This window comes from Gopherus flavomarginatus, chromosome 1 (genome assembly GCF_025201925.1).
Source record: "Gopherus flavomarginatus isolate rGopFla2 chromosome 1, rGopFla2.mat.asm, whole genome shotgun sequence".
Classification (NCBI taxonomy): Eukaryota; Metazoa; Chordata; order Testudines; family Testudinidae; genus Gopherus; species Gopherus flavomarginatus.
This window is the reverse complement of record NC_066617.1, coordinates 15292268-15317566: the sequence shown is the minus strand read 5'-3', so window position 1 is coordinate 15317566 and position 25299 is coordinate 15292268. Positions and strand designations below refer to the sequence as shown.

At 39.4% G+C, this 25299-nt stretch overlaps 1 protein-coding gene across 13 annotated transcripts in view; it reads right to left on the bottom strand.

Moving 5' to 3' along the window:
• Positions 1-25299, bottom strand: part of CELF2 (CUGBP Elav-like family member 2) — a 685040-nt gene that overhangs the window by 153282 nt on the left and 506459 nt on the right. For all 13 annotated transcript variants that reach the window (XR_007772143.1, XM_050936915.1, XM_050936909.1 and 10 more), the window contains one exon: positions 1689-1885. Coding sequence is in view for 12 of the 13 variants with exons in the window: in XM_050936909.1 (XP_050792866.1) it covers positions 1689-1885 (197 nt within the window). In the remaining variant the exon portion in view is untranslated. The remainder of the gene's footprint in view (positions 1-1688; positions 1886-25299) is intronic.

Sequence of the window (25299 nt, the reverse complement as noted above, 5' to 3'; positions counted from 1 at the left end):
TAGTGAGAGAGCGTTTCTGGGAGTCAGAAATCAGCTCTTTAAATAAAGCCAGCCTCAAAGTTCAGCATTTTGGTCGTTTACACTAAGCAGGAGTTTGCTTATCCATAGCAGTATGGGCTGCAGTAAATCCAGTTGCCTGACCTCTTAATACTGTCTTCTAGCCAGCATTAGAGAAAAAGCTACATAGTGAGAAAACTCTGCTAGCACAGTAGGGGTCTATGCACTAAGATACATCATCTTCTGTCTGCTTAGAGAATATGTAAAGCCAAGGGTGGGAGAATGGCACCGATGCGGCAAGAAGAAAATGCCTTCAGTTTTATGGGCAATTTCAGTGCTAGAACTTGAATTTTATTAGTAGCATAAATTGTATGCTATGAACTCTTCCTATATGCCTACCTGATGCCTGGTGAGCAGACGTAATCTATGTAGGGCATCCGCAAAAGCACCAGTGGTACTATAGAAAATATACAAAGACAGATTAAGTTGTCCTGATGAGTTATCAGGGATGGGGAGCAGCAAGGAAAAAGGTCAAAGAGGGCTGACCCTGTTACACCTATCAGTACCACAGCCGCAGGAGAGAAGAGAAAAGTCTGACCCAGCACATACAGGTGAGCTTGCTACAAGACATGGGAACATCCAAAATTGTGGATCCTGACTCAGAGATAGTGATCACCTCCAGCTGAATGGAAATCTTTACAGTATTGCTCAGCACGGTTAATCAACTGCTGGCCTAAAAAATCCCTTTCTGATGTTCTCCACAGAATGTGTGTTTTAAAGGTGTGGTCAGAAGAAACTAAGGATGAAAAATATCAAATATTGCCAGGAACAGGCATGGGTGCACATCTGCAGGGATCCAGTGCCTGAAGGCTAACACTCATTATTTGTAACACTGCTAAAAATTTAGCGCACACATTCTGGAGAAGATCAGAAAATGCCAAAAATATTAAACAACAAAGGGGATTTTATCTGAGGAAAACTATTATGTGACACACAGATAGATACACAAAATAGTTACATTTTATGTTTTATAGATATGTATATGCATGCATAGATAATATATACACATATCTATGGACACCTATATACATAATCAGAGAAATATAGAGGTAAGGATAAATATATTACATATACATCAGAAATGAAGACAAAGGCAAGCTACCTTTTGGATAAGTAACAGCAACTGAGCCAGTCCCTAATGTGACCTCAGGAGAGAAATCAGAAATGTGGAAATGAGGTAGGACTTCTTTTATTGCCTCCAGAGAGGTGATGTAGTAAGAGCCCAGCACTGCACTCAGTCCTCCTAAAGCCCTCAAATTATTCCCACCTGTGGTGCTGAGAGAGTAAGTGAAAGGAAGTGGAACATTATAGTTTTCATGAGCTAATCCAAGGAAACTGACCGCTCAGGTTTCCATTTCTTCCGGCAATAATAATTTACACTAGGGCTGCACTCTTTTGTTATTTTTTGCGCAGCCGGAATGGTCTCTTCAAGATAACAGATATTTAAACTGCAATTTACAAGAGGAGGTAGCCAGTAATCTATAGGTATTCAGAAATTCTCATCTCTTAGGTCTCTGGCTGGCTCAATACAGTATGCTTTTACAACAAAACAGACATCCCTTAGGAAATCCTGAAGGCATGTACGAGAGTTTTGAAACAGAAAGTAAACACACACAATCCTCCTGTTGTACCTTTGCTTTGGGGTGGGTTCTGACTCCTGTCTCGGAGAACATTAATCTGGTAGACAGCTCCGTAAGGCTCAAAAAGTTCTTTTAGCTCTTTTTCCGACCATGAACGTGGGATTTGTCCAACAAACATCTTAATGGCATCTGGGTCTGGTTGGTCTGAGTGATCCAAAGCTCCATTCATCTTGTTAGCTGTGCCGTTACTAGAAAGTGGAACAAAGAGATAAAAATAATAGGCATAGTTAGGAGACTGAGCATTTTTGATGTATAGTAGATGCAGAAAAAGATGTCAACAGGGCACAATGGGGAAAAAACTGTGCTTAATTAACAGTATAAATGTTACGAACAAAAGCAATGCAAAAATGGCATTACATTTTTCATTGAGACTGGTTTTCACTGCAGGCTGCTGCTTAATATGGTTAAATCAGAAAAGAGCTGGAAAATACAAGCCACAAACCAGTACTTTTGCATCTTAAAGTGAAGGATAATTATGAATAAGTGGAGATTTCTATATACAGCTGCTGTAAACAGCACCAAACAGCTACTGGCAGAAATGAGGCTGTGCCTGATTTGTGTGTGTGCGTGTGTGTGTGTGTGTGTGTGTGTGTGTGTGCGTGTGCGTGTTTTGTAATAAGTCACATGAAAAGAATATGAAATGCTTGGCAATCTGTCAGATGACTAATGCAAGATGCCAGCGATGAATTTGCAGATTGTGTGAAGCATCCATGTGTGCATCAAATTAGGATAATATTGCCTAGAATGGAAAACACTCCAGCTATGCGGCTGGTTGCTGCCGATTAGTTGCCTACACTTTTAAAAAGGGAATGGGTGCACCCTGGAACAAAGAGCACAATTCAGGAGGGGAAGACAGTTGCAGAATTGCCTGCTTTGTTCAGAAAATGAAAACAGTGCTTCAAAAAGTTTAGTGCCATGTAAATAACATTACATGTTTCAAATCATTCACACCCCATACATTCCCTACCCTATCTAATTTCCAGATGTGCATTTACGTTTGAAACAACTATGCACTTTGAAAAAAAAAATTATTCTTGCTGATAATTTTGAATTTCTTGGAGTAGGAAAATTGCATATCACAGTACAACTTTTCCTGAATGTTAGGAAAACAAATTAGTTTATATACCAAATAAAGGTAAAATGCATAAAACTCAAGTCACCACTGGTAATTAACAATAATCATTTCGAAACTCTTTTCTTGGACCAAGATTTCCTATAGTAACTAGTAGTAATTTTGGGTGACCAATTCGACAAACCTTAAAGCAGCTTAGTTTTCAGAAAGTGCTGAGCACCCATCCTCTGAAACTCAGGACTCTTTAAGGCATGTCAAAAGTTGAGGCTCCCAGAATCCCCCCGTCATTTTTGAAAATCTTGGCTTTGGATCATAGTTTCTCTAGCTGATACATGCCCAGAAGAGAACACCCATATCACTCAAGGGCTGGAGACTGCACAAAGACCAAGCCATACATTTTACCCTTTTTTTAAAATGTTTTTTAAAGCCCTGCATAATTTCCCTGCCTTAGGGCTAAAACTTAGGCAAAGAGATATTATTCAGTTTTTGGTAGTTCGCTTCCTCTGAAGCATAGTGCACCTGAACACATTAATATGCCCATATTAACTTTTGCACTTTTCCTAGTTATTGAAGAGAGGAGAAAGTTACGTGAAAAGCACATTTCAAAACTGATGATGAAAAGTTCCATCATCACTTTTGTCAAGTGTCTTTCACATGGCTCAATGGGCAATAGAATAAACTTCACTCACTCATTAACCTTCAATGACTCATCTCTTTCCTGAATTACTACAGGAGAAAAACCTGCAAGTCTCTTCTCAGGCAAAATTCCTATGGATTCTAGTAGGATTTTGGCCTAAATAAGGGACAAAAGGATTTTGCTCATCCCATTCTATTTTCTTTAATATACAAATATTCTTGCTCGTCTTACACCACTTCTTAGTTTCAAAGCTCTTTCACTAATCACAAGAACTCTAATGTGGCTCTTTGTATTTGTGGGATCATTGCCATCACCCATCCATTTCAGCTTAAGGAATGAGAGAGAAATAACGCAGCAGAAAAACAAAGGCCCTAATCCTGCAAGTTGCTCCATGTAAGCAGCCTTCTTCACCCATGCAGAGGCTCACTGATTCCCCTGGGATTCCATGTGACGCAGAGGTTCACCCACGCAGGGCAGCTTGTAAGTTTGGGGCTTCAATACTTTACTTATCAGAGTTAGATGTAGGAATGGTTCAGTGAAATTCTATGGCCAATATTATGCAGCGGGTCAAACCTAATGATCCCTTCTGGTCTTGAGAACTGAGGAACCATATTTCACACTTACATTGTGCCTTTCCTTTGAAAGTTAAAAAACAAACAAACAACCCCCCCCATCTGATCTATTCAGAGATTTCCGAAGACAAATGGCTATTAGACACCAAACTCCCCATCATTTAAATTCAGGCACTTAATTGCTATTTGGGCCTTTGAAACCTCCCCCTTATGTATTTCATACCATTTTAGAAACACTAACTAGCTAAATTCTGCAGTGTACCCTTTGCTTTGATAGTCTTTATACTGGTTCATATATTTTGGTTAGGAAGCAAGCCAAGATTACTTGGACTTTGATTTCTTCCTTATTTATGTTAACGTGCAATACATTAGAAATATTAACAAACATAATTCATTATTGAAAGTTCTATTCTCTACTCCTTTTCTCCTCCAGCGTGTACATTCATCATATACACACAAAGGTATAGGGTAAAAATTATGCCACAAATTGCACTCAAAGTGTACACATTGGTAGCCTTGTTCTGGGTAGGAGGAAAAAACAATGGCAATGTGATGGCACCACTCTGTTTCTAACTAACGAAACAACTGAAACTGACCTTCAGAAAACACATCAATACAAACAAACAAAATCACTGTTCATTCCAATGAATCCCTGTCATCATTATGGGCCTGATTCAGCAAAGCCCTTAGTATATGATTAAATCCATCCCAATTCAACAAAGCAGCTAAGCACTTGCTTAACTTTAATGGAATTTAAGGGGGATTAAATTAAGTATGTTCTTAAGTGCTTCACTGAATATGGATTTTGTGTTTAATTTTCAGCCCTTGCTGAAGTGCTTTGCTGAATCAGGACCTAAACAAATAACTGAATGATGGAATTTAAAACTCTTGGGTTTCTATTCTTGGTTTCCCACTGACTCACTGCATTATCTTGAGCACTCAAACCTTTCTGTGACAAATTTCTACCCTTCTCAACACCGGTGCAAGCCCATTGACAGCAGGTGGGTGGAGGAAGAACAAAATTTGTCCTTGTCCACGTAAACTTGTGCAACTGTTCAATGGGTTTATAATGTTTTCCTATTTGCAACCATGGAGTTGGTCTTAAAAGTATATTGACACCAATAGAAAAAGGGGGTAGGCAAGTTATATCCACATAAATGGGATGCGTTTCTGTGGGCATACATGGGCTAGTCTTTGAAGGTGCTGAATGCCTCTTTGTAGGTTTGGAGCTCTCTCACTTGCCACTGAGTTCCAGGAAAGTTGAGACTAACACATCCCTTGGGCCCACAATCTATTTTAGGGTTTTACAGTTGTGCCTATCACCGTAGGAGGCTAATGCATTAGGACCATTCATAAAGATAAATCAACTGGGAAAAAATGAGGGGAAGAACTGTTTTTAATTAATCCAATTTCTACGGTCTACTCCGAGCACACGCTGAGAATCACAATGCTACAAACACCTGCATTAAGATTCAACTATCACATTGTCTGTTTGGGGAAATAAGTAATGTCCTTTTGAGTAGGATATGGTCAAAATGATGAGATGAATGGCATAATCGCCAAGCAACTCCCAAAAAAAACTAAAAAAGGAAACCCCAACTAAAGGAGGAAAAACCCTTATGCCCTTAACTTTCTCTTGCCTAGAAAATATTTTGTATTAGGCTGAGACTTGTTGGTCATCAATGAGAAGGAGCCGTTTTGTCGCTTGGCTTTGCTGATACACCAGAACTCAGTGGAAGTGGCTCTCTCCCCTCAACCCCTCACTCAGGAAATAACAAGGGAAAAAAGAGAAACCACACACGAAACTTTATTTCCATGAGGAAACAAAGCAATACTCTGGAAAGCTTAAGGCCTCTACTATTTCTTGAACGTGTGAGCACAAAAGGGAGCTGCGTCTAGGGGACACTAACGAGAGCAGAATCCCATGACAATTACTGTCAGTACCCAGATGATGATATATCGAAAAGAAAATTTAGGTTATGCGGCCAGCTGCCTCTACGCTGCAGTAAGCCTCCCTCTATGGCCAATTTAGTCCACTGGACTCACGGGTGACCCAGCATGTTATCCTAATCACTGACAAGGTGTCATCTATATTGTGGAGAGTAGCCTGAGGGCAGAGATTAAGCCAGTGAGTGAGTGACTGCTTGTGGTTGCTGCCAGAGCATCCTTTCTCTCAATTTGTGCCAATTTTCCTTCTAATAACCTATCTATTGTTCCATCATTTCAGGAAGCTCACAGGACCACTCTTTGAGGAGCAATACATAGTTTTGTTATTACTTACATTTACTAGCAGCACCCCACTCTTGTTTTTAATCCCAGCAAATCTACTGGGAGTGAATTTATTACTAATTAGAGATGGGTCCCGGAACCACAGTGTTTGGGTCTGGATCTTAAGATACCAGGTCAGACTCATTTCCATTCACAAGCCAATTGTTCAACAGTCAGCGGTAGTGACCAAAATAGCTTCGTTTCTTGGCCTGATGTGAATCTTTTATTTTGGTTAGCTTCTTCTCCCCATCCCAAACCTCACCCGACTCCAATTACTTTAATGTTTTGTCCAGATTTGCCTTTCCTTCTATGATCCAGTGTTACAAAACATGGGCTTAACTGTAAACAAATGATTAAGGCCCCTCCCTCCCGCTTAACAGTATTAATGCCCTATAGATGTAGAAAGGCTCGGAAATGTATAAGGAAAAAATAGGCTGCCAGTGAACGAACTATTAAATCCATCTTAATACAGAGGCACTTTAGTTTCATAGTAGTAAATGTTTAGTGCCCGTAGGCCCCAACTGGGATGGGGGACCAATTGGGTTGGGTTCTGGGCACGCACAGAAAAGGGCCAATCCCTGCCCTCAAACTCTTATAGTGTTAAAGCTGATGTGCTGAACAATAAATTACTATATTATTGTAGATTTATAAGCACCTTTTACCTGGAAGGATTACAAGATGCTTTACAAACTTGCCATATGCAGGAATGACTTCATCCTTGGGTGACATGCAACAGCAATGTAACACCACACAGCACTCCCACACAGCAGTTTAAGCCAGAAAGTAAAGAACAATATCATATCCAATTGAAACAGGGAGGGGTGGGGGAGTTTATAGATGCAGAATGTAATTAACCAAATTGGATTTTGGCCAGGACACTAAGGGACACCGCCACTTGCACAATAAAATAAAGTGCCTTTGGGTTTTTAACAACTACACTTGATCAGGATGATGTGTCATGGAAAAGATGGCCCCTCCAGTAGCTTATTGTCCCATAAGCACTTCCCTGGAGCAATGGTTTAAAACTTACTCCAAGAGAAGAATGCTTCTTTGCAAATCATCACCATCTCTTGGTGTAACACCCTGTGCTCTCCTTAGCAGAACTCCTATAAACCACTATGTTTCATTATTCTAATTAAATTAAGTTCCATACGTATCCATAAAAGCGACTGCTGAAAAGATTTGACACCACAGCTTGTTAACACAACAGCGCACTGCAGGGCTTTCAATCCAGTAAATGCAATCATATTGTACACGAGTAATACAAGACTTATAATGCTCCTCTCTGCTTTGCAACTCCATTCATGCTGCCCTGGTGCTTGTATAACAAACTGGTATTTACAAAGAAGCTTGACAGAAGCTGGGAATGGGCGATAGGGGATGGATCACTTGATGATCACCTGTTCTGTTTGTTCCCTCTGGGGCACCTGGCATTGGCCACTGTTGGAAGACAGACTACTGGGCTAGATGGACCAATGTTCTGACCCAGTATGGGTCACTATCTTCTGCATATCAAGGGCAGTTGGAACTTCACAGCAATGCAGTAGGGAGAGAACTCCCATCCCTTCAGCCCCCAAATCACTGACCCTTACTCATTCTGTTAACAGATTATGGCTTATGACAAACAGCTGAGCAGTTCTGACTCCATCCAGTAGTCAATGGCACATATACAAACTATGATACTAACTATTTTGATTGCAATTTTAACTCCAGGCATGCAATGCTCTGAGTGAGCCGGTTGATAACAATATTATTTTTTCCTTACCAATGTCTAATAATAAGCAAGTAATAAGCAATGAACAATATATGCAAAGATATTTTTCACTGATGCCTTCATGGTTTGCGGAAAATATTTGCAGCCATGTTAGTGCTTTAGAAAGACAATAGATGAGGGAATCCCTTTTACTGGGCCCCCATATAGTTCAAAGTTCAAACATTTAATTATTTATTCCCAAATAATTCACAATGTGTCATTTCTTCAGGGCCAGAAGCTGGGCTCTGCCAACACCTGATCTATTTGCTAAATCTCTGGCAATGTAATATGCAAACCTCTGTAACCAGTTGCTGTAATAGATGTTCTCTTGTTTCATCACTGAATCCAAATTTAGCATATGCAATGCAAGGCTTGGATATACATTATTATTATAGGAGCTGCTGAAGAGACAAGGAAAATTCCAATAATCTCTGTCAATTGGACTTAACTATTCAACTTGCTGTACATATTGGAGCAAATAGGATCCTTTACTATGGGGATTTACAGCTTCACAGATTGGCTCTAAGACAAACCTGTAAATGTCTGCCCCTAACAAGTTACAGCCACTCATGCAGTTACTGGATGTTTAATTGCTCCAGGCCATCAGCTGCTTAGCCAGCATGGCAGAGCCAGCCCTGCTTATGTGTCTAGTCAAAACCGATTGATTTAAGGCCATGATTTCAGAATGAACTCTGAATGCCTTGTACTTTTGTCAAGTCAAACTACAGATTCATTTTATGTTAATATAATATTTTTGGAGAGTGAATGTTTCCTAAATTGTGCAGTCAAGTAACTATATACTTGCAACCTTTGTGCATTTGCTGCATCAAATCTTCAAAAAAAGCTATGTTCAAATCAATTAATAAAATCAGAGAAACCTAATGATCTTAACTCTTCCAGTTAACTGTGCCCGCACAGTCTCTCTTAGAACAATTTGTAATGATTTATGGATGCATACATACTATACATGAACACCTAATTCATATTGTTACCCACAAATATGCAGCATGGGGAATAAAATATATGCTTTTCAGCTCCAACAGAAATAGGCTTCTACTCAGTAAGTTTATAACATAGCTTTTGCTAGCTCAACCAATAGCAGAAAAAACTATATATACACACACAACTGACCATATGTATCAACCCAGACAGGGTACCAGCTCCTTCTGTTTAAGTGTTCAGTAGTCTAGTCCTCTAAAATGGATTTTTGAAGGAGCCTAGTAATTTGGGTGCTTAACACCCTTAGGTCTTTTTTTATTTTTGTTTTTAAATCCTAGTATATCCTATAAATCATACAGCTATAGCTAAAGGAAAAGCTTAGAGTTCAGGTTGCAGAGACCTGTGCTTTAGAAGCAGAAGGTTCAGAGTTCTGCTCCTTGATGTTTAGTATGTGTAGACAGCGGATTACCATTATGACTGTGACTGTATGTATGTATGTAAATATATCCAATGGCTGTGGAGTGCTTAACATGTGTTTGATTACCGACTGCCTTATTCTACCTTGCAGAGAGAAGTGACTCACATACACACAAAGCCATGACATAACACCCATTGTGGGAGCTTTACATTTTAATGTTCTTTACTTTCTGTTGACCTACTCAAAGACAGTTGCTTGCAAATATATTTGTCTCTGTGTTTTTCAATTGGACATTCTAGTTCTAAGGATACCAAGGAAACCACTAACTTTATTTTTCTTCAAATCCTCTCTCAGAACGCACTTCTGCCACAATAAAACACTGGCTGCTGACCGCACCTAGGATGCTGGTGAACAATGAACATTGCTTACTGTACACTTGTTTGTTTCACTCCTTCATATGTTTTCCAGTTGCATCTTCACTTGGGATTGTAAACTCTTTGGGGGCAGAGACCATGTCTTTGTTGCTTAAGAGCTTATATCGTGTCTAGCATAAACAATGGGGCCCAACAAGGGCCTCTAGTTACTACTGCAATTCGGATAATTGGTGCAAGAGCTCATGTAGCAGTCATAATTATGCACTTGGAACACTGATTTACATATTTTTTAAAAATGAAACTGATTTTGAGGTAGCTGACCACTTAATATTAATGAAAATGATTACTAATGTTGTGCTTTCCTAATTAGACACTTTTTACAATGAAGTGTACTTTTCTGTGTGACAGGAGACATTGTTGTTAACAGTTGTTTTTTTTCAAATTTGATTACACCAAAATGTTCACACACTTGTGACGTGCCGGCAATTGAATTAGAATAGTGCTATGCGCTTAAAATTCAGCTCATGTAGGAGCATCTGTTTTCTTGTCAACAACCTCAGCGTCACCACAGATGCTAAACACTTATTGCTAAACATTTACTAAGTTATTACTCAATTCCGTTTCCTTGGCTCAAAAGACTTTAGACACCAAATATTAAAGGGGTTTTTTTTAATGTTTTAAAAGGGGATGACTAACAATGTGCCAATTTTAGTGAGTTGTCTTTTCAGAATGGCATTTATCCACATGCTATTCTGAGGTTTACAAGGATTTTCTTAGTTGTAAATGAGGCACAATGTCCAAGAGAAGGAAAAAAAATGTTTTGAAAAACAGTACCAGTTCCCCAGCAGAGAAGTCAAATGATTATTGCAGGAAGTACTTTAGACTAACAGGTTCCAAGACTGGCACAGACACACACATCCACCAGCTTACTGATGAGGTTTACAAGACCCAGAATGTTATTTTAATAGGGTCCAAACACATAGGGCAAAAAGGGAGAGGCCAACAACTCACATCCGATATTGCTGCTTTATCTAAGTAGCTTTCTTAAAAATGGAATGGAAGACCACAGCGCTGCTCATATTAAGGATTTAGCCAGTTGCATTTAGCGGTGCTTATTTATGGGAAATACCTGAAATAATCAAAGCAAGCTGTGACATTCAATTTCCTTATTTTTAAAAATAATATACTATCAGGCCTTCCTTTGTCTCCCATGCCCTCTTTAGAAACATCAACAGAAACAGAATTATTTCCCAAATTATAATGTAATTGTAATTTCAAGTGCATGAGCATCATTATATCAAAATCCGCCTCAGATGATTTTTTTTTAAAAGTAAAGTCATTTCTTCATTTTTTTTGACACCACATCTGGCACGTAGAATACAGATGATCATTTGTTTATATATCTGTCTAATGGCCTTTTCCAAACACAGCCAGATGGAGCCTTTCAAAATCAAATTAATTTCAGATTAATTCACTCTGGACCCACTCCAGTTTCATGACTCTATGCTTTGAGGCACTATCTAAATTGATTTAGAGTAATGAACTTAAAGAGCTCAAGTCCTTAGGTATAAGAAAAAAATTAGTACAAGATCTTTCTTGCAAACTAAAAGGGAAAAAAAAACAACCCAGCAATCACAAGTTACTGCTGTTTCAAAAAAAAAATCTTTATAGTGTCATAATCAGCCATAAATAATTTCATATTTAATCCAAAAAATGACAGTGAAATTTACATCTTCAGTGCTCTAATATCTCTTGATGAGTCCAATAACATTAATCAACCTAATTCTACACCAGAATCAAAGATGTTGTAAACTTTTGCAATAAACAGCTGTCACAATAAGAAAGCAGACAGGTAATATTAAAAATCTCTAATGCAACAGATTTATCTAAGGAACTATGAAAAATGTAGCCTGCAAATATACTGGGCTTGCATGCTGTCAATCGCTATGGATGCCTTTTTTATCTCACTTGTTTCAATTGCAATTTGGGTTTCCATGGAGATGTAACAGTCAATTCTGGAAAATTATAAGATAAATGTCAGGCAGTGATAACATTGTTAATGAAGCTTCATTGACAAGCAGCACTACGCTTGCAATAATAGGCATAATTCTATTAGCATATGTATAACCTGTCCAGGAAAAAAAATAACGGGGATAGAATATTAAAAAAATAAAAGTGCATGTGTAACTATCTTTATTTGAAATGAAACTCTACCATGAATTCCTAATAAATAGGAAAGATATTGGCTCTAAATGTAATTTCTTAATTCCTTTTGAAATTCTCACACTCTGCTATCACTCCAAAAGATCACTTTGCTGACAGGCGCAGACACATTATTGCACAGTATGACACTTGTTTCCTTACAACATGTGGTTGGAATGATCTCTTACACATGACACTTAATAGTGTGTCTTATAATGCACCAGTACCGCTGCTGAGAGTTGTTAGGCAGAAAGATGTGCATCTTGAAGGAGAATCCCCACCCCCATCCTCCACTAGTGCACCCCTCCCAGATTTGTGCAACTAGTCCACCTTGATGCAAGGCTTAAAATTGTTTAAAAGGCACTGTCTGGTGCGACAGAGATTCTGCCAACACGGTGCTCGATGACTCATAGCTGAAAAAGAGCTTTCTGGGATGGGGACTGAGCCCTTCCTTTCCCTGCTGAGTTCAGGGCATCATTTGCAGCTGGGGGACAGCACCAGAAAATCAGAGTTTTAATTGAACAGGTTAATTATATGGAAATCTGGGCGGTGAGCTCAGGATGAGACAGGAAAAAGTTACAAGGCAGATACTCCAAGGCAGTGTGGTCTAGTGGGAAGACCCTGGATTTTGAATCAGGAGACCCGGCATATGTTCCCATCTTTTCTCTCAGTGATCTGCTGTGTGTGACCTTGGGTAATTTGCTTCCATTCCCTCTCCAACCTTTTGTCTGCCCGTTTAGATTATAAACTCTTTGGGGTTAGGACAGACTCTTAGTCTGTATACAGTGCCTAGCTCGGTGGGTCCCTGCTTTCCACTGGGGGTTCTCAATGCTACTGTAATACAAACAAAAATGATGAAAATCAAATTCAGGGACTGACCTGTTCTGGCAGGAGAGGAGGAGGAAATAGCATTTCAACAGAAAATGCCATAGCCCCAACTGCCTCATGGAAAGTAGGTAGGAAAATAAAGCCCCATTGCTTTTGGTTATCCACTCTTTGGGAGGTGCTCAGATACTAAAGTGGTGGATGCTGTTATAAAAAGTAGCTAAATTAGCCAGTGCTGTGCACAAGTTGGGAGAAATGTGGATCTTACGGTTTTTAAAAGAAGGGTGAGACTCGCCTCCACTCTCTCCTCTTCCATCTTTTTCCTATTTAATAATGAAAAACCTACTTGAATGATGCTGTTTCCGCATCACTGGTCAACAAAGACGACAACGATAACCCCCATGTAAACAGAGATAAATAACTGGCCTAAGATTTCACAGGAGCAAATACAACCCAATTGTTTTGCTGTTCACTGCCATGATCTAACAACTGGACAACGTTGTGCAGGAGGGAATCTTGATAACAGCCGAGAGATTATAGTGACTGGTTATATTATCACTAAATGTAATCATTTAGGGTAGGCTTTTCAAAAGCACTTAAGGAACGTGAAAAGAACAAGTTCCATTGACTTTCAATGAGCTCCTAAATCCCCTGGGTGCGTACGAAAGTTCCATCCTTAGGGATTGATTCTGCCAGTACTTTGAACCGTACATTATGCCATGAGCAGTCCCACTGATTTCAATGGAGTTGGCCTATGGAGTAAGGTACTACTCAAAGTAAAGAAGGGTGGCAGGATCAGGCCCTTGTAGAGTGCAAACACTGAGGGGCATACCTCAACTCCGCTCATCTTCAGTAACTCATTGGGAGGTTATGCAAGTCTCCATGCCCAAGCAGGCAAGCATGATAAATGGGTTACGGCCGGGAAGGCTTTCATCTGTGAACCTTAAACAGTGAGATTTACTGCTGCAGTTTTTAACAACAACAATGCTTAATTCAAATGTGCAAGACAGAAGCAAACTATTTGTGTGCATGTTGAATGAGTTGCTCTGTTTCCATGATGCATATGTTAAGAACTGCATGTTCTGTTGCAATGTGTTTTCTAAACCCTTTGTAAAGGACTAGTTTTCATTAGCATTTTGGGTTGCCAAAGTTTCATGTTTTTACAGTTGTGAAAATGTTGGTCACAGAAGAAACAGGATGGCATAAAATAAGCCATCAAAGGGTCTCAACCTTTTAATGTAAACTGGAAGGTGTAGTTATTATGCTTGAAGTTGTGCTAGAGCATCTTTTATTTATCCGAATCTTGCAACTAAATTGTTTTACTCCACAGGACAATGTGGTTGCAACATTACTTTGAGGACTGTGAAAAAACAAACATATACATAATTTTCTTTTTTTAAATTAGCAACTACCACTTTAAAGACATTTAAAAATGAACACCTCATAAGAACTGGAGTATACTGCAAAAAAAAAAAAAATCTTTTACCATTAAAAAAAGCCCAGCAACCACCACCACCGCCCCCCACTACCATTCCAAAATCATATGGCAGTGATTTAGGGGAACACTTTTGAGGTTAAAGTTAAACATCCATCTTTTGTTTTGTGTCTCCATGGTATTCGGTGCAAACGTATCTGTAGGAAAACATTAGAATACAGCCATTTTGGAACTTTTGACAATTGACAGGAAAATATGCCTGAAAATTTGACACTACTGTGTATTTTAGGGTCACAGTAAATACTTGTAGCTAGGGGAATGTAAAAGGATGAAGTAACTTCCTCATGATATATTTTTGGGAAGAGCTTATCATGATGGCTTATTGTTTACTGTAGCGGTTTTATTAGCAGCTAAAAAAGGATTCCAGTCCTGGTGGACTGTTTGACAGCTTTCCAGGAGAGATACGCCTGAGGTACATGAGAGGTGGGGGAGGGGGGAGGTGGACAAAAAAGATGAGAATACATGATGGGCCTTTGTAGCCACCACATAAAGTGCAAAGCCTTTCGGTTTAAATTTGCACTGGATAACAGAAAAGATTTTTCAGTATTTGTAGATTTGTTTTTAGGCTCACTGTAATTTGCTAACCTGTGGAAGCAATGAGTCCAGGGCTTCGTCAGCAGTTACATTATTGTGAGATGTGTTGTCATTTATAGGGATCACCACTCTTCAAGTCACAGTTTCAAGAGAGCAGAAAAGGCTAATTTGTGATGACAAGTCTTTGGAGAACTTGAGGCTTTATAACACTCTAATCTTACAGCACATAAGCCTGTTATAAACATTACTTCTTACATCCCCCTCCCTCGATGTATTATGATCGCCATTTTACAGATGGAGAAACCGAGGCACCGAGCAGTAAAATAACTAGCTCAAGGATGTGAAGAAAAATTGTGCAAGAGCCAACAAGGCAAGCTAGGATTCCTGGCTCCCAAGCCCCTGCTTCAACCATTGGAATGCAATGTGCAGAAAAGAATTCACCTGCAGATGTGTGATTACTATACCTAACATTTTTTAAATGATTCAAGGCCCGATCCCGCAGAATTGAAATCAGTGGTAGTTTTGTTAGTGACTTTAAATGGAGCAGGATTAGAATGGCTTGAAAATGCTTTTGGCATTAGTCAGAGCTGTGTCAAGGAAGTGCAAGGTGACGCTCGCTGTGGGTGTAACTCAGGGAAGGTTATCCACGTCTCACGCCCACACAAGCATTCATGATAAATGGCTTCCAGCTGGGAAGCAGTTAGTCTACGAATGCACAACGTGGAGATTTACTCAAGCAATTTCAAATTCACTAAGAGGGGTATTATGGACAGATTATTTTAAGTCACATTGGTGCTGTCAAAGAGGTTTGACATGACTGTTCTTGTGAGGTATAAGGTCATAGAGGAAAACGTGATGGATGAATACAAGGAGGAAGTATTCCTAGTGGTCAGAGCAATGGCCTGGAAGACAAGAAAGTTGGGATCAACTTCTGGCTCTGTCACAGACTCTTTGCTTGTTCTTGGGCAGGCCACTTCACCTCTCTGTGTCTCAAGTCTCCCTCCCCGTTCAATGTGTACAGTGATATTTTCCTGGTATTCTGAGATCGTTGGATGAAAAGCCCCACATAAACATCAAAACTGTTATTATATAATTGAAGATAAAAAACCCTTCATAATTATGTTTTTCTCTCAACTTTAAGAGTTTCTAATCTGTCTTTTAAGACAAACATTTGAAACGTAAGTAAATACAACAGCAGTAAAATGCTTTTCAAGATCCACTAGAATTGTTTTCATTGTGGTAACACCTTGAGGCACCAGTTATGGACCGTGACCCTATTGTGCTAGGGAATGTACAGGCACCTAACAAAAAGAGTGAACAATCTAATGTTATTAGTAAAACCAGAGGACTCCATAATGCAATCAAATGTTAAGAGACATGTTTTATACCCAGAAAAAGTTGATGTTAAAGAGGTTCCAGGTCTGGCTGTACGTTTGCCCTGATACATGATCTGCTTGCCAGGCACATGTTTATAGACTCTCTTCTCCAATATACATACACTCTTACTAAACCATTCTCTCAAACATATTGAAGCACATGTTTTCTCCCTCACCTATGTGATCAGCCTTAAATCATAAGCAGCTGTCTCAATTTCCCAAACAATGCATTTCCTCAAGACATGGTTGGAGGAACTGGTTTCCCATTCCTAATGAGGTTGAGACTAGGGTTTGGAGGGTGGAGAAGCTGAACCAGGGCCAGAAGTTTCTGGTTCAACAGCTATGAAATCTTGCAAGATGTTCTTGTGAGATTTCTGCCAAAAATGGCAGAAATCTCATCAAAATGAGCTGATCTTGAAAGCGTCTGCTCAAATAAATTTGTTAGTCTTTAAGGTTTCGCAAGTACTCCTGTTCTTTTTATGGATACAGACTAACATGGCTGCAACTCTGAAACAGGGCCGCCCAGAGGATTCAGGGGGCCTGGGGTCTCTGGCGGTGGAGGGCCCCCACTTCATGGGTAATTCGGCAGTGGGGGGTCCTTCTGCTCCGGGACTCACCGTCAAAGTACCCTGAAGACCCGCGGTGGGGTGCCTCCGCCGCCGAATTGCTGCCGAAGCTCTGGCACTTCGGCGGCAGGTCTTGAGGCGGAAAGACCCACGACAGTTTTCCGGGGCCCCTGGAGCGAGTGAAGGACCCTGCTCCAGGGTCCCAAAAAACTCTCGTGGGGGCCCCTGTGGGGCCCAGGACAAATTGCCCCACTTGCCCCCACCTCTGGCCATCCCTGCTCTGAAACCTATCTGGGAATGGTAAATAAACTGGATCAAGAAAGCAGGTCAGTTTGGATCCATCCCAGAATTAAAGCTGCCTGGGCAGGTTTGGCCGTGGGGATTCAAATCCAAACCTACCCTGTGAAATTCCAAAGGGTGAGGGAATTCAGATCCGATGCTCCAGGTCAAGCCTTTCTCTAGCGTTTTTTGGTTACTTGTCCACTAGACCATCTGCTGTCTTGTAATATTTAATTATACGAACACTCTAGGATAGCGTTTGTACAGACACTCTATTAGTAAATTTGCACTGTAATCTCATCAGCATTATAACAGCTAGCCAGTATGTGCAAGGAAAAATAACTTGGGTAATAACTTTGTATGTGAAAAATATTATTAATTATTATTATTATATAAAAGTTTCAAGCCTCTAGGAGCTTCTTATAAACAACAAGAACTAACTATAACTACTATAAAATCTTCCTTGACACAGCATCCTTTTGATCGCTTTAATATTTCAGAAAGGATAAGGTCCTCCTGGAAAAGAAAACAGACTACAACACACTTTCCCTTAGCCATATGGAGCAATAAGAAGCTTAGAGAGTCAGCAAAAGCATTCCTCTTATGAGTGCACAGAGGTACATGAGTGCTTGTGCTACTTATAGTTAAATCAAAACAGCACATCCTTGAGGGGTCATTAACTTTAAATTATAGCTTGTGATTTCTGATTTTATACCAAAAATGAGCCTGCGTTTCTTAACAGAAATATTGGTGTAAGTGAGACTGCAACTTTAGGGCAATGATGGAAGAGGGTTTTTCTACATCTATTCTTCTGTTGCTGAAGAACTTTATATACAGACTGACTAATGACCTCATTTATGAGGAAAGGGCAACTCAGCGATGTTCTATATTTTTCTGAACTGAAAGGAAGGCTCCACAGTCAAACTGTCATTTTTAATCCTTGCATTGCTTGAGCATATTTAAAACAAACAACCGTGATTTTTTTTTTAACGTTGCAGCAATCATGTTGTCTGTTAAATTACGAACCACATTTTCTATCATTTAGCCAAGTGACCTGAATAACATTTTTGCCCAGTTTCATGAATGATCCATATATTAAAAAAGTTTTCACCTCATTAATGATTGAGTTGATTTTTATTTTGTTTTTTACACACTTGTCTTTTTAGGTCATGGATCAAATGTGACCTACTTTCCTATCAACTGTTTTTTTCCCAGTAGGCAGAGTAGAAATCCAATTGCTAAGAACACAGTATAAAACCACAGAATATCTCCCCTGCCTATCCTCTTTTTTTCCCCCCCTTTATGGCATTTTCCCCTCCCCCTCGGCAACTGTTCTGAACAAGATTCTGCTTTACATTCAGAGAAGCTAACAACAGAACTGTTTATAAGGACAAGCTTAGCACAAGAACAGGATTTTCTAATGACTACAGAGGCTCCTGGGGCTCTTCATGTTTAAAAATTATAAAGGAAGGAGTCTTGGTATTTAACTACTCCTAATTTTAAATCTCATGGTCTTAAACACAATAGCTCTTTCAACTTAAAAAAAAAAAAAGACACCAATTAGTACTAGGAGCTTCTATGCAACCTACTAGTCCTCTGGTGACAGCGCTGTGTTTGCACTTATGATTTTCAAGGTTGACCAATGAGTCAGCAAAGCCAAAGTGACTTAAAAGCATTAAAGCATGCAATTGAAATGGCTTTTCATATACATTGCTGGATGGATCGCAATTAGCAAGGGAAATCAGTACAAGGCAAATATTGTAAGAGGAGAAAGAGATAAATAGGGATCTGATTTAAGTGAGATGGTGTTCATTTCGGAATAAATGAGCTCCAGATGTTGAAGCTGTTCTGACTGAATGCAGCCCTCTCTCCAACCAGGTAAAAAATGTAATTCAAACATGTAATTCAGTTGCTGATGCTCAGTGGATACTAAATACTCAGTGGAGACCCCATTGATTTAATATGTAGCACTTTCCATCTTTATATTGTGCCAATGTCCCTGCCTGGTAGAGGGATCCACTGTGAAGTGGAAGATGATGTCATTTGGTTAAAATGTAAAACTGAGGTCTGGTACGCTTGTCATTAAAATTCCATGGCACTTGTAAAAGAAAGGATATTATTTCCAGTGTCTCGGCTAAATCTAAATGTGGGTAATTATATTCTTCCTCCTTAAATTGCTGGTTCATAACCAGGCAGAAACATGATGGCCTCCTTAAATTTCCACTGAAGCTTCATATTGCTACATTGTTCATTTTAGCTCTTCTAAAATTAATTGTGTATTGTTGTGCAGCACATTTATACAACTATCAGAGGTGGTTGCATTTCAGCGGCAGGTGAAGCATATCCTATTATATAGTTTCTTAAGTGTTTTGGGATCCAGGCTGTAAGAGATTGTAATATATTACTAGAATTGGACAAAAAATAAGACTATAAATTAACAATCTTTTTGAAGTTTTTTTCTATTTCACAAGATTCAAAATAGACCCTTAAAAATATTTGAAACATTAAAAAAAAACAGATATTGATGTTAATGGTAGGCGCTTACATTCAGGGCCAGCTCCAGGCACCAGTGTAGCAAGCAGTGCCTGGGGCGGCCAATGAAGAGGGGGGCGGCACATCCGGCGGCAATTTGGTGGCAGGGCCGTCACTCCCTCTTGGAGCAAAGAACCTGCTGCCGAATTGCCACCGATCACGGCTTTTTTTTTTTTGGGTGCTTGTGGCGGCAAAAATGCTAGAGCTGGCCCTGCTTACATTCTATATTGCTAGCCACTAAAGGATGAAATGATCACACACCTTAAACCAAAGGTGGGTGAGGTAATATCTTTTATTGGACCAGCTTTCTGTTGGTGAGAGAGACAAGATAATACCTCACTCACCTTATGTCTCTAATATCCTGGCACCAACATGGCTACAACTACACTGCTTACTTTAGGTACACACAGTACTGCCACACAGCCCCCAATCCTACACTCAACCTGTGTGACTTTATGTTCGTGAGCAGTCTTACTGAATTCAATGGAACTACTTTAGAATACATTGTATTGGAAAAGCCTCATTTCTCCATCATGCCCAATTACACAAAGTCTGTTCTATGCAGTTGCATTTTGGGGACTTTCAGCAAATGAAAAGGGTGGAGAAGTGAGAGGGAGCTTCCTCATATTTTAATTAATTAATTTTTTTACATAGGGGAAAGAAAATGGCAGGGCCAATACATATGAGGGTGCTAAATGAAATGTAAAAGCTTTTTGGGGAAAAATGTGATTTGCTTAAGAGTTTAAAGCTACTCAATATGTTTTTTTTTAAAATGGCTTTTGTCTGCATGATTCTCAACAATCCATGCCTGATTTGAACGGCGATTGTTCCATGCACATTCACACACATTCTATGCTGCAAATCTATTTCTCTTTCCTATTTTTGGTTATTTCCCTTCAGCATCCTTTATCCCTGATCTCATACAGCTACCATCTGGCACTAGCTCCTGTGGTACAGCCCCACAGCACAGGGAGAAAAGGAAGTTAGAAATGGAAAAGACTTATTATCATCCAATCCTTCCCTTGGCCATTGTAGAATTGTTCCCTGCAGTACATTTACTAGTTCTTCTCTTGCTGTAGTCTAAAGAGAATCAACACACACACACCAACCCTCTTTCTTCCAATGCCCAACAGTTGTTTCGCTACCACGTGACTCAAACTAGCAGCAGCTACATGTTTACATTCCCATTTTCTTGTATTTTGGAAGGGAGAAGGCAGTTAATAGCATTCAACTGGATCATATATTCAGACTAGCTCCCAGTCTGGGCCTGATTCTCCACTGTCTTGCACTGTGTGTCGAGATAGCCACAGATTCAAAGCCTATTTAAATTAATGGGAAGACTTTCATTGATTTAAGTGGACTTCAGGTCATGCCTTTACACGCATGCCAAGCGGCAGTGTTTTACACTGACTTTGCAAAGCACACTACAGCGAAGACTCAGACCAACTTGTCTCTCCCATCTTCACTCTGTTCCCTAGTTTGGGTAGAGTTGGGCGAATACTGCAAAAAAATTCTGTTAATATTCCTTCCAAAAATTAAACATATTGTGTTTGTGCCCCTTTTGTGTTTCTGTTCCATTACTATTCTAGCAACTCACTTTACTGGCAGAAGTGTTCATGGAAACAGAGAGAATTTTAAATACACGTTACAGGAAATTCATGCAAAGTGTCTTTTTAATTAGTCATAAGTGTTTGCACCAGAATTCTGATTTTAAGTGCTATACTCCAGACTGCGAATCCAGACCAGCTGAATACAGACTAGATACAATGAACAAGTTACCATCCAAGAATTGGTTGCAGATATTATTCAGCAACAATTTCTGAATAAATAAATAAATTTGAGGAAACTGTGGTCTGTAGAAGCAACATTCAAAGAATAAGTTATTCATTATGAACTATTTGCCCAGCTTTAATTATGTGTTGCATTTATTGACTCCTGCTCTACTTCATTAGCATTAGTTAAAATCCTTCATTTAAAAAAAACACACTGATATGATCTCTACTTCAGTTAACTGTTTAGTCAGCACATCACAGCCAGTAAAGTCCTTTCACGCTTTGGCCAAAATGTTTAAAGCCATTATTGGTCTATCTGCAATCAAGTCAATTACCTCAAATTATATACAATACAAAAAATATAGCCACGTGTGTATACAATACAATTATGGAATGCAAAAAGGAACTCTACTTTACAAGGATAAATTATAAAATAGCAAATGTTTCTTTCCATTCACGGATTATGGTAAATACAATATTTGTTTTTAGAGTTCTGACTCTCCAGGGATTGCAAAGGAAAGTGCTTAACACAGAGATTCTATTTTGCTCCTGCACTATAGGAATGAAGATTATTTCATTAATGGGAGTATTTAGTCATATTCAAATACCATTACACACTTGTCCTGAAAACAGAAGTTAATAGAGCAATGGGCTACTGCATAGCCCTCTGCAGACTTGCAAGTAAATTTGGGCTATTTTTGAATTTCTAAGCAAGGGATTCTCTGGCAGGGAATTTCTAGGTTTTCTTTTTTTCTTCTGCTAATACTTCATAATCTGTGCTTTGAGTGACAGGAAAAACTAATGCTAGGGAAGGAGGGAAACATAGACCACAGCTGCTGTTCTACTGTATGAAGCACATAACCCAATTACTTTAAATCTGCTAAAAAGACACACTTTCAAGGAACAATGTAAAAATAAAAGTAATAATTAGAACAAAATCATATGATAAAATCCTGCCCAATTGAAATCAGCAGGAGATTTTCCACTGACTTCAGCGAGGACAGGATTTTACCCATAGAGCCTAACCCTGTGTGCACTGGGTTGGAGTGTCCTGCCATGACAAACTGCTCGAAGGAGAGACAAAGGACTGGCTAATATATTTTGTAGGACTGGTCATCTCCCTTAACTCAGACCTTGGGCCTGACTCTCAGCTGATATAAATCAGCATACACCCGATTTACAGCTGCTGAAAATCTGGGCCCCTATAATTAAGGGTATTCTACACTGCAATCAGAGGTGTGATTGCAACATGTGTAGGGGCTTCAGCATGAGCTGTAGAAGCCCACAGAGGACCCTGGGTTCCTACCTGGGTGGCTAGCGCACATTGAAGCCCATGCTGCTACTTCCTCAATGCTGCTAAATACTTGTATTAGCTAAACCAAAGCCTGGTCCACACTACGCAGTTAAATCGATTTAAACAGCGTTAAATCGATTTAACGCTGTACCCGTCCACACTACAACACACTTTAAATCAATTTTAAGGGTTCTTAAAATCGATTTCTGTACTCCTCCCCAATGAGAGGAGTAACGCTAAAATCGATATTACTATATCGATTTAGGGTTAGTGTGGACGGAAATCGAAGTTATTGGCCTCATCATTTTACAGTAGCTACCCACAGTGCACCGTTCCAGAAATCGATGCTAGCCTCGGACAATGGACGCACACCAACGAATTAATGTGCCCTAGTGTGGACGCATAAAATCGATTTTATAATATCGGTTTTATAAAACTGGTTTTAGTTATTTCGATTTTATGCTGTAGTGTAGACGTAGCCTCTGACTGCAGTATAGACAAACCACATAGCACTTCAGTGACTTTCAAGTTGGAGCCTAAGCTCTGGGACCTCCCAGCTCACAGCCCAAGCCTGGAAGTCTACACAGCAATGAAACAGGCCCATAACCTGAGCCCAAGTCAGCTGGCACAGGCTAGCTGCAGGTTTTTCTTTGCTTGTAAACATACCTGGTATCTCTAACATTCAATAGGTTTTTAGACAAATTTCAAGAGAATCCTATTGGCTGTATCCTCATTACATTCTATAGGGCTTTTCCATAAGACTGTTGCCATGAGTACAAAAAAAATACCATTAACATAGATGTCTCCTTTTGCATTCTTGTCCGTTTTATTCCTTACAAACAGGAGAATGATGTTAGCTTTGCATATTAGGTTTGCACTCATCAAAACTTTTAAGGAAATACTCTGAAGCATAAGTTTCACTCTGCTGAAAGCTCTTTGGAAAGACACAGCGTGCCTCAGTTTCCCCATCTATAAACTGGAAATAATACTCATATGCCTTTGTAAAGTGCCTTGAAATCTATGGATGAGAAATGCTGCTATTATCATTTTGTGGAAGCATGGTCCAGTGGTTAGTGCACTAGCCTAGGACATAGGATATGCAGGGTCAATTCTGGGTTCCACTACAGCCTTCCTGCATGAACAAATCCTGTATGAGCAAATCAGTTAGCGTCTCTGGGCCTCAAGTCATCTATAAAATGAGGACTGTAATATTTCCTTAGCTCAGAGGGCTGTTGTGAGGATAAATACATTATGGATTGTGAAATGCTTGGTGCACTATTCAAGAGCGAGGTGTTATTAGTATTATTGATTGCAGCTTTTTTTTTGTACTGTTCATCTCCCAAATACCTTAAACAATATTTTAGTTTAGGCAGTTTGTAGAAGGCTTGCAGGCTTGTCTTCCATATGCAAACAGCCCCCTTGAAGGTCAGTCAGCGACGCTATTCACATCAGTAAGGTGGACGGGATTTGGTCATTTCATGTGCGTCTCTGTGTGAGTCTTACCACACAAACATCCTACTTCTTCACATACAGAGCAAAGAAAAAAAAAAAACTACTATCCCACAACCTCAGCATGATCCCGGTAATAAATTTTCATTATTTAAGCAATTGAGTCCATCTACTGAGTTACTTATAATTATATTACGCCATTACTTAGAATAAAAATGGCTAACTCTCTAGTCTAAAAAATATTAACCCCATCAACTCAATCACATATAATTGCATTTAATGTCTTTTCTTTTCATTGAATTTTATTAACATTCATAGGCTACCTTCACTGCTGCTTTAAATCGCTGCTAATTATGAAACAAGGGGGGCAAAAAGGAAGGGTATTTTCACAATGTATTGGAGCAGAAGGTTATTCACCCTCAGAAATGCATGTCAGCACTGGATGATTTAGTCCATAATTGTGTTTATAGACTTCATCTTTCATTAGAACAAAAAGTGTTGAGTGGATTTCCCTGCTGTTTTGAGCTCCTAGGAGAAAAACTTAATTTGATATGGAGCCTGCTTTCACCTACAACTAGCAAGAAAACAGTGCCATGCTCTTCACATGAAAACCTGGCCACAGTCATAAAAGCCTTTGTTACTTCAAGGATGTATTACTGCAGTGCTCACCACCTGGGGAAGACAGTGGGAAAGGCACAGAAATTGTAGCTAGTCCAGAATGCAGAACAGGCAGATGTGACCGTATCACACTGATGCTCTGCCCCCCCTACACTGGCTACTCAGGACCAATTCACAGTTCTGTGTCCTCATATTCCAACTCCTCAGTAGTCTAGGGCTTGACTACAATCCCATGCCAAGCTAAACTGCTTATTTAACATTTCTCAAGCTGTTACCAAGCAGTTAGCTGGTTGTTTGACTTTTATCAAGCTGTCCTTAGCTCTCAGAGAGTCATTTATGTTTTTTCTAAGCTGTTGAAGTCAATGCTTAACAAATATCGAGTAAGGCATTTCTTAAGCATTTCATTAACTCATGTCTTATTTTTAAGTCTAAACAGCAGCTGAGCTTTAACTACAGGATTGAAACCTTATAGTTGGAAGGAACAGATTTTTCCCAAAATTCAAGTCATTCATACGCTGATGCTATTTTTAATTCCACTCAGACACATATTAATACTGTCTCAAACAATGCCACACTTAAGCCAATATGTTAAGCGCAACAATAACATCATGCAAAGAGGAAAGAATT